Source organism: Lactuca saligna, chromosome 5 (genome assembly GCF_052625555.1).
Source record: "Lactuca saligna cultivar CGN05327 chromosome 5, ASM5262555v1, whole genome shotgun sequence".
NCBI lineage: Eukaryota > Viridiplantae > Streptophyta > Magnoliopsida > Asterales > Asteraceae > Lactuca > Lactuca saligna.
The window spans coordinates 230,622,072-230,632,711 of record NC_136421.1 but is presented as its reverse complement, the minus strand read 5'-3'; the positions used below and the strand labels follow the sequence as shown (position 1 = coordinate 230,632,711).

The 10,640-nt window shown below is 32.5% G+C and overlaps 2 protein-coding genes across 2 annotated transcripts; both read right to left on the bottom strand.

Annotated features, from left to right (window-relative positions):
• Window positions 1-7,621: 7,621 nt before the first annotated feature.
• Window positions 7,622-8,014, bottom strand: LOC145046343 (secreted RxLR effector protein 78-like). The gene has a single exon (XM_078994626.1). It carries the CDS (start codon window positions 8,012-8,014, stop codon window positions 7,622-7,624), a length of 393 nt encoding a protein of 130 aa, XP_078850752.1.
• A 74-nt stretch (window positions 8,015-8,088) lies between these two features.
• LOC145046342 (uncharacterized) lies at window positions 8,089-9,093 on the bottom strand. Its single transcript, XM_078994625.1, has 2 exons — window positions 8,509-9,093; window positions 8,089-8,352 (listed from the first exon to the last, which is right to left on the bottom strand). The coding sequence occupies exons 1-2, from the start codon at window positions 9,091-9,093 to the stop codon at window positions 8,089-8,091; spliced, it is 849 nt and encodes a 282-aa protein (XP_078850751.1).
• Window positions 9,094-10,640: the final 1,547 nt, after the last annotated feature.

Genomic DNA, 10,640 nt, shown 5'->3' with positions numbered 1-10,640 from the left:
CTAACTCATTAGGGCTATATTAGGAATATATCAAATAAAATACAATTGAATGGTGATTTGTCATAAATTTAATGGGTAGGAATAATTGTAGGCATAAAAAGGTAGGAGGTAATTTAATTTCTCATATATGTGTATATATATATATGTGTGTGTGTATATATATATGTGTGTGTGTGTGTGTTGTTAGGAGGTAAAGCGGATAATTAGCAAAACTATAAGCACATAAGACACAATATTTATGTGGTTCGGTCAAGGTGACCTACGTCCACGGACAGGAAGGGAATATTATGTTATTTCAGAGCTCTCAAAAAGAGGTTACAAGTACAATTACACAGAGATTCAACTATCATTCTAGACTTCAAGATACAAAATGACCTAACATGCACCCCTATTCATACTTGAGGGATCATACCTAAAACCCTAACGGGCCAAACCCATTGGCCCATAGGCCCATGCAAGGTGTCAACCAATCACAATCCGCTAATCAACATCTTCTAGAACATTCTTCCATGTCATACAACCCATGAGCATCAACAACACACATGATAGAGCACCTTGTGCCATAGTGATGCATCATGAACACTAATGGCCCAACATTCATCATGGTGGCACAATATGGTGTAATCCTTGAGAAATACCAACTTCTGAGCATCCTTGATTGATCTTAAGCATCATAGATGACTTCATAGCATACTTGGCTCATCAGGGACCAAAATGGTCCATCTTGCGCCATGATGGTGCAACAAGTGTATGGATAGTGCAAGTAGCTTCATGTGTGGCAACATCAAGGTTGGAGCAACAACACCACCATGGCGCAACAAGAACATGCACGGAACAAGAGCATACCTCATGGCGTAAGACAGATCCTCATGACATAAAAGGAACACCTCATGATGCTAGAGGGATCCTCATGGCGCAAGAGGAACACCTCATGGTGCAAGATGGAGTATCTTGGCGTAATAACATCCTACTTGGACCATCCCTTTATCATATGGCACAAAAGGTCCCCTTGTTGCTTCATATCACTTCTAAGTGCTCTAAACCTCTTCCAGGTGCTCCAAAACCTCTTCTATATGATCCGTTCCGTTGGCAGTTGATCCGTTCCTTTATCGCATGCTCCACGAACCCAAACTGTTCAATTGAGTTCCAAGTGCTCCAAAAGCTCCATGAACATGATCCAAATGCTCGAGTCACATTTAACACACATATACATGCATATATATATATATATACACACATACACATACACACATATATATAAGTATGTGTCTGTTCACAAGTGATTGTTCATATATGAATATGACAGTTGGTGGTGGTGATGGTTGTGGTGGCAACGGTGACAAAGATGGTAGTAGTAGAGGTTGTGGAGGTGGTTGTGGTGGTAACAGCAACAACGTTGGTGACGGTGGGTGACATGAGTGTCAATAAAGATGACGGTGACAAGAGTCATAATGATAACTGATGATAATTTCAACAATAATGATAGAACATGCTGCAACACATTATAAGACGTGTCATATAATGTTGTTTTGAAAATTAATTAAACGACTCATAATTGAAAATTCTACATAAAAGACGTAAAGAAATGACTATGATAATTACACGATCTTGAGCTTTTTGAGTAGTAACATATTGACTATGATTAGCTTTACAACAATACATAATGATTACTTATACGAGAATTTTAGGGGAATAAAGTGTTTTTATTAGACACATAAATTTCTAATATATGCTAGAGGATCCATTTACAAAAAATATTCAACCAAAATGTCGTCATAACTGGTTTAAGAGAAGAGCTTATATAAAATTACATAGCATAATGTTTTCATCATGAGTTTCGATGACTAAGATTTTCCCTTCCTATAACGATTACTTTTTCTATTATTATTTTGTGTATGCTAAGTTATCTTATAGAAAAATGAAAAATCCTTAAGTTAAATGTCATTTTGGCTTAATTTAATCTTTATGCTCGTTAAGAAGTATCAAAGTATGATTGATGGGGTCCCTAGTCAAAATGACTTGTATCTATTTGCTTTGATATAATTATGGGGTTTCGAATGAAGCTAAGTTGGCCAAATAAAATAATTAGAACTTATATATAAATGTTCACAAGCCAAGTGGGAGAATGTTGGAAATAATCCAATTGTATATGTACTTGTACCATTTATGTAATTAATTAAGTTCACAATGTATAATTATTATTTATGTCTTAAGGTTTGCCTAAATGATTAATTAGGTCCCATATTTATGTCTTACATTAATAATAACAAAGACATGAGGGGCCTAATGTGGATTTCCCAAGAGATGCACTTCATAAATATGCAATCAACTTTGACAGAGGGTACGTTCTTTGTCTTTCTCTCTTTAACAACACCCTAAAAATCTCAATTAATTGTCTAATCTTCTCTATCATAAGAGTGCATTGTCTTGGTGAATCATTGATCATAAAATACTAAAATGGTGAAGGCAATGAGATTAACATCATTCTCCACTAAGTATGTTCTTCTCTTGATCACCATTCTATCAATATGGAATTGTATTGAATTGGTTGAGAAATCGCTCGAGGTAACCATTAATTCTCAACATCAATTGGACGGGAAGAGAAAATAGGGTTCTTGCCCCTCGGTGTTCAGTGCAAGTAAGTTGTCGAGATTGCGAGCCAAAAAGAGAGGAAACGAAGACGAAATAGGATCGGCTAGAGATGTTACGAGGCTAATTCATTATAGAAATTATACTTTTCACATTTCCAATTTTCCATTAATCACTTACGAATGTATTTATACAGAAAGGATAAATACATACAGATAATGCCTAGGTAAACTCAAACTCTAATACTAAAAATTATCGCTAAATAATAATAAAGTAATTGATAATTATAATCCAATATTTATTTTTGAACTTTTTAAAATGGCAAAAAATGTTATAAATAAAAGAAGCCAGCATAAAAGTGTACAAGATACAAAAATATTTAGAATACAGAAAAAGGAAGGAACAAAGTAAATTAGAGATCACAACTTTGCCACGCTCATATCATATTTATGAGATAAATCATAAATAGCAAGCTGCAAGCCTCATCCCTGCAGCGCAGATCCAACATGAACCTTGGACCAATAATAAGAATATGCAGACCAGAAATTCCAAAATCTAAGCTTGTCGTATTTCACAAGGTGGACCCTCTTCCCATGTCTCTTACATAAATCCACTAATGAATTTGATTTTTATAATCTAAAACGTACATACACTGATTATACTCTATGATTTTCTCTCTGTAAATATAAACTAAATTCCAAATTGTATAATATTAATAACTTTTCTTATTATTCTAAATTGACACATTGGTTATTAAATCATTACAATATTTCCGAAAGAAATTAAAGTTGGTGTAGTTTAGTTTCTGGCTTTGAGCTGCAAACCAATTCCTAGCCAAACATACGAATAACATGACTATATTTTTATGGGATAATGTCATAAAAAATCTTAAGTTTGGCAGAAAATGTCGGTTTTACCTTTCGGCGGATCTTTGGTTCATTTATACCGCAAACTTGTCATTTTTTTGTCGGTTTTGTCCTTGTTACCTGCAATAGCAGGTTTCCAGGTTATTATGAATTATTTTTTGCGAAAAAACCCTTAAGTTTACAAATATTTTGCAAAAAAACCCTTAAGATTATAAACATATAAAATATAAATATATATTCAAAATTTTATAAAACTAAATAGTTTTCTACTGAAACATATTTTTAGCTTTATGTACGGTAAATTTTATATTTGTTTGATATAAAGTTTTTGTATTTAAATTTTAAAAAAGTTACCTAATTTTATCAAAATTTAAATATTTATTAATTAATACTTAAACTTTTCAAAGTAACATTAAAAAACGTCTGTTAGCTAATAATAATATAACATTAGTTACATACAATTAATTTTTTTTAAAAGAAAAATAAAAATAATTTATATGTTTAAAAGGTCTGAATTTCAAAAATAATAAACTATCATATTTTATATAAAAATAAATATATTTATATAATAAATTAGACAATATTTTTATATTATATATGTTTAAAATGTTTATATTTATTTTTGATGTTTAACATGTTTATGATATTTTTATAAAAAAATATGATAATATTATTATGTATTTAAACATATAAAAAATACGATATGTTAGTATTTCTGAAATACAGACCTTTTAAACATATAAAATATTTTTATTTACCTTTTAAAAAAATTAATTGAATGTACATGATACCATATTATTCATAATAACTATTTTAGCATAATTACTTATTAACTAACAAATGTTTTGTTAATTTTGTTTTGAAAAGTTGAAGTATTAATTAAGAAATATATTCAAATTTTGTTAAAACTAGGTAAGTTTTTTAAAATTTAAATATAAAAAGTTTATATCAAACAAATATAAAAGTTATCGTATGTAAAGCTAAAAATATATTTCAGTAGAAAACTATTTAGTTTTATAAAATTTTGAATATATATTTATATTTTATATGTTTATAATCTTAAGGGTTTTTTTTGCAAAATATTTGTAAACTTAAGGGTTTTTTTGCATAAAAAAATTTCATAATAACCTGGAAACCTGCTATTACAGGTAACAAGGGCAAAACCAACAAAAAAATGACAAATTTGCGGTATAAACGAACCAAAAATCTGCCGAAGGGTAAAACCAACATTTTCTGCCAAACTTAAGGCTTTTTATGACATTATTCCTATTTTTATATGTATTATGTTAGAAAACGAGAACGAAAAAGAAAAACAAAATTAAAATGCTGGCATTTTTAAAAGGCAAATACCATAAAACTTATTAAGTTTACATGAAAATTCAATTTTTGAGACATTAGTCATTTTTCTTTCCAATTTGACATTTTGTTTACTAATTTGTTATAATTAATTGGTTAATGAGGTTTTTTTGTTGATGTGATATGATTATGTGTAAGTTTTGATGATATAATATGTTGATATAACATGCTAATCGTGTTAAAATTAAAAAATAAACAAAAGACACTAAGTTTTTTTTTTTTCAATTATAACACTAACTTTTTATTTTATTTTTTAATTTTGACATTCCATTTGTTTCTTCAAATTGAATATTTTTTTCAATATTATTCAATGTTGACAAGTTTTTATTAGAAACCGTATAAATAGTTCTTTTTATATTTGAAATCATATAAATACATTTTTTTGCATAAATATAATGTTTTTTTTACACACAAGCCATAATCACCCTATTTTAATAAAATAATAGCTCTACACTTTTTTTGTCATGTGCCACCTTATTAGGCCTCTTAATTAATGTTATGTCTTGGTAACATATTGATTCTCAATGCTCAATTTTAAATTTCCCATTTTAATTACATTAAATTAATAACATTAGAATAAAAATTAAAATAAAATTAATATAGATCATAAGGTGATATAATTACGTATTTATTTAAATCAAAGATTATAATTTTATATAATTAAAAAAATTTCTTAGTTAATGATTTGTTTAAAATAATTTATTTAAAATAATTGATTAATAATTTTGAGTTTTTATTATGAAAGTTTAATTGATTTTGTAACTGTGATTCCTACGGGTTATTAACTTATGTTATGTATAAATATATATTAATTATGCTATAACCATATTTTTAAGTAAATACACAACTTTAAGAGGTGCGAATTGTGCAATCAGATAAGATAATGCGATTTTGGAAAAATGAAAGTTCACGGGTTGCTTTAATTACCAAGGGGTCGTCCGTTATATATATATATATATATATATATATATATATATATATATATATATATATATATATATATATATATATATATATATATATATATATATATATGATTTTTGATTCTTGCAATATACTTCTTCAATTTTAGATTTTGTATGAAATCTAAATAAACTTTTTTTTTTTTTAATGGATTATCCCAAATATATTCTCTCAAAAAACATCAGACAAAACAAGGTATTCCATGTTTCTAAATTTTAGATTTTACATGAAATCCAAATTAAGTTTTTTTTTTTTTTTTTTTTTTTTGGATTATCCCAAATATGGTTTGTGTTTTTTTTTGAATGGCAATCTGGCATTAAAACACAAATAAACTAGCCAGGGGCTAACATTCTAAATATAAGAACAAACAAAGCTAACAAAAGAACAACCAAAATTATAGCCTACAGTAACATTCTAAACTCGGTTCACAACTTCATTCACTCCATCTTAGCACCTGCCCTTTTATATTCCTTGCGTTGATCCAAAGAAGCGATAGCGATTGTACCTCATAAACCAGCGTCGCGTGTGGTTTTGGACTTGGGTTTGAAGAATGGGCTTTAGAGTTCCTGTATTTCAAAATTACCCAAAGAAATACCAACATTATACCCTCATGAATCTTTGCCAGCCTATGGTAACCCCTGAGCCTTGCTTTACATTCTAGCAAATCACGTAACAATTTAGAGGATAGTCCAACAAACGCCACCATCAACAAACTTGTTGTCATACTTCATGTGATACCGGGAAATCCACGAACATGTGTTCCTCTGTTTCTAGAGCTCCGTTGCAAATTATGCACAAGTTTGATGTACTGATACCAAATTTAAATAGGTTGGCCATGGATGGAAGTTTACAATGACAGATTCGCCAAGCAAGAATATTCAATTTTCCGAGTATTAGAGAGTTCCAAGACTAGCTACTCTAGCTTAGAGGAAGGATTACATTGTCAATATGCTTCATGAGAGATGCAACTGAATATATCCCAGAAGCCTTAAGGGACCAAACCTATTTGGTTGGACCATTGTTATTTTTTGACAGCTTAACATGTTCTATAAAAGACACTTTCTCCTTCATTAACAATTTAAGGATATTAGCAATTATTCCCCAACATCCGTTCCTTCTCTTTGTTATCGAGGGCCTATCAAATCCACCATCAATGCCATAAATTGCTTTTATCACCTCAGCCCATGTGCTATCCGGATAGTTTTTGAATCTCCACCACCATTTGCCTAATAGGGCTATATTTTGTGCCTTTAGAGAGCCTATTCCAAGCCCACCTCTTTCTTTGGTTGCAAGAACCTTTTCCCAAGCAATCCATGACATCTTTCTTGATTCTAAATCACCCCCCCCCCCCCCAAAGAACCGCATTCTAATCTTTTCAAGAGTTTTTATAACCTTGACGGGAGCTTTATATAGTGAAAAATAAAAGGAACTCAGGCTGCTCAATACTGCTTTACATAGCATTAACGCCCACCGAACGACAAAGTAGATGCCTTCCATTTTGATAATCTTGCTTGGAATTTTTCTATGATAGGATTCTAGTGTACTGCTCTTGCCATAGAAGCCCCAACTGGCAATCCTAGATATATGAATGACAGGGAACCAATCGAACAATTGAGGCTCCGTGCCACCAGCTCCAATTCGCAATTTTGGGTACCAAATCCAAATAGTTTACTTTTAGACATATTCACCTTGAGACCCGATGATAATTCAAAACATCTTAGAATTCTAATCAAATTATTTGTATTTTCAATTGACCACGAACCCATGAAAATAGTATCATCAACATACTGAATATGTGAAATGATCGAACCTTGCTAGGGAAACTGGATACCTTCAAAGATTCCTTATTAGTTTGCCATCTCTATAGCAATATGTAATCCTTCAGCAACTATGATATATAGGAATGGAGATAGCGGGTCACCTTGTCTGATCCCACGCTCCATTCCAAATTCAGTCGTTGCAGCCCCATTGATGAGAACAGATGCCCTTGTTGACAATAGCCACCCATGAATCCATGCTTGCCATTTAGCTCCGAAATCCATCTGTTGTAATATTGAATCTAGATATTCCCAACTTAGGCTGTCGAATGCCTTCTCAAAATTGACTTTAAAAACAAAAGCTTTCTTCTTACTTTTCCTCAACTGCGCTATCACTTCATTTAATATCAAAGGGCCATCAGGGATAAAATGCTTTTTGATAAAAGCAGTTTGCACGAAACTAACAACCAGATGAACCACCATCTTTAACCTTTCAGCCAGAATCTTAGAGATTGTTTTGTATAAGCAACCGATTAAACTAATAGGACGAAAATCACTTATAGTAATTGGGTCTTGTATCTTGGGGATAAGTGAGATAAAAGATGAATTGCATCCTTTCTCAATATATCCGGTAGCTTCAAAGCAAAATAGAAATCACTTCTAATCACATCCCAATGCCTCTTTAACACTGCAAAAGAGAATCCATCTGGTCCAGGTGCCCGATCCGAACCACAAGCACATATAGTCGACTTGATCACATCTAAAGTGAACAGTTCCTCCAGAAGCATAGCCGTTTTAGGAGGTAATTTCCTGAATTTAGGCTGATAAATTTAGGTCTTGATCGAATTGGTTCACTGAATCTTTCATTGAAGTGCTTGACCGCCACTTGCTTAATCTGTTCAGGATCACTAATCCAAAACCCATTATCTTTTAGAGTTTAGACCATTTATTCTCTGTGATCTTTGGTGTTTATTGACCAGCCCATGAAAAAAGTTGATGTTCTCGTTTCCCTCTAGTGCCCACCTCGTTCTTGACTTTTGTTTTAGATCCTCAATGCGACTTGCTTTAAATTCCATAATTTTTTGATATGCGTATTGACGGATCTTTATTAATTCATCATTTACATTACCCTCCTCAGCCTGTAAATCAATGGAATTGATTTTGTTGGTGACCTCCTCAATTTCTTTTCTGTTTTTCTCTTTGAGTTCTTTCCTCCATTTTTTAATGTGTTCCTTCAAGTTTTTCAGTTTTTCAGCGACAAGAGAGAGTGGAGATAACCATAGACATCTACCCGATTTTTCATGAATGGTCCATCCATCCCTAAGTACCTCTTCAAAACCAAGCTCTTTTAGCCATGAGTTATAGAACCTGAATGGATGCGGTCCAAAATCTAATTGATTTGAAGAGAGAATGATAACATAATGATCTGAATGAATTTGTGGCAATGTGATAACATTCAGGTAGGGTCCAATATCAGTAACATTTTTGGAAACCAAATATCTGTATAACTTGCTATGTTTATCACCCTTTGAACTCATATAAGTAAAACGACGACCACCCATCTTAATTTCCAACAGGCCAGCAGAGTATATGAAATTATTGAAGAAATATGCTCCGTTTGGGCAAAAAACTGACCCAATCCTTTCCTCAGGAAAACGGACCGCATTAAAGTCGCCAAACACAAACCACATACATTGAGGATCAGATGTAATAAGATCATGTAGTCTATTCCATAGGATCTTCTTTTCGTTAGGCTAATGTGAGGCATAAACATTAATAAAACCACATTTCTTCTTTAACTTTAACCACAACCCTTTAATAGCAAGGAAGCCAACACCTTTTATAGCATCTGAAGCTCTGAATAGAGTGGGGTCCCAAAGAGAAGCAATTCCTCCTGAAAATCCCATGTAACGCCTGTGTTTCTGGGCTTGCCATTTTTAGCAATGTAATGGTCTAGGTTAACCTTTGTAACCCGTTTTGAAATAATATAAATGTATTATTTGAGTATTATGTGTTTTGTGCTTAATTGCTTAATTATGTGGTTTGATTAATTAAGAATAAAAATAAGTGTCAAAATTTAAGTGTAAAATAAACTTGATATCTTTAGATAATGTTCTAGTAGTTGAAACAAGGTTTCCGAAGATATAAAGAATGCCGAAATCCGAGTTATAACAAGGAAGTTATGACCTGTCGAAGTTTCGCGACAGAACCGGCAACGCTGAATGATGTAAAAAGTGAAATTTACCTTAGAGCGATATTTAGCCTTAGTGATCTAAACGAGAATCGAAGATCTCGTTGTTAGTATCAAAGCGATAAAAAGTTAGGCAAGAACGGACGTCAAACGAAGAAGTTATGAATTTATAACGAAATTTTATGTCCCGGCCTATTAAAAATAAATAATAAAAATAAAGTCAAAATTAGCCGACGGAGTCTAAACGAAAGTTATAGAGCGTAGTCTCACCTTCGCGTGGATATAAAGAACGTCAAAAACGGAGTTCGTATGAAGAAGATATGAATTTTTGAATTTATTAAATAATTAATAATTAAATTTAATTATTAAATCCGGCCTTATCCGAAGACGAGTCACCGGACTCATCCGGAGTACGCCCCACGTACTCGAGTACGCCCCGCATACAGCAAGAAGTGTCGACACTTCGGATGACGCATGCAGTGACGACTTCGGAGCCGCGTACGAGGAGGTTCCAGCCTTCTATAAATAGGATGCGAGGGGTTCGGGCATAGTTGCTCATTTCTCCTCCGATTCGTGTCGAAGCTCTGCGTTTTTACCCCTGAAGCCACCCCGAAGCCCCGGTAATATTCCCGAGTCCCGAAGCAAGTCCCGAGATCCCGAAGATCCCGAGAAGTGCGGTTTCTGAGCCGAAGCTCTGCCCGTGAGAAGTTCGATTTTTGTAGAGATCTTCCAGATCTGCTGAGGATTACTACTTTTGCAAGTCATAGTGCTGTCCGATCATCTTCTGATCAGGTGAGTGTATACTACCTTTCATAAACGCAATAATAATACAAGTATGGTTTGAGTGTATTAAGTATATTGTTGTTTATACGTGTGAGTTCCTTGTTACTTTCTCCTAACGTATAATTATGAAGTATT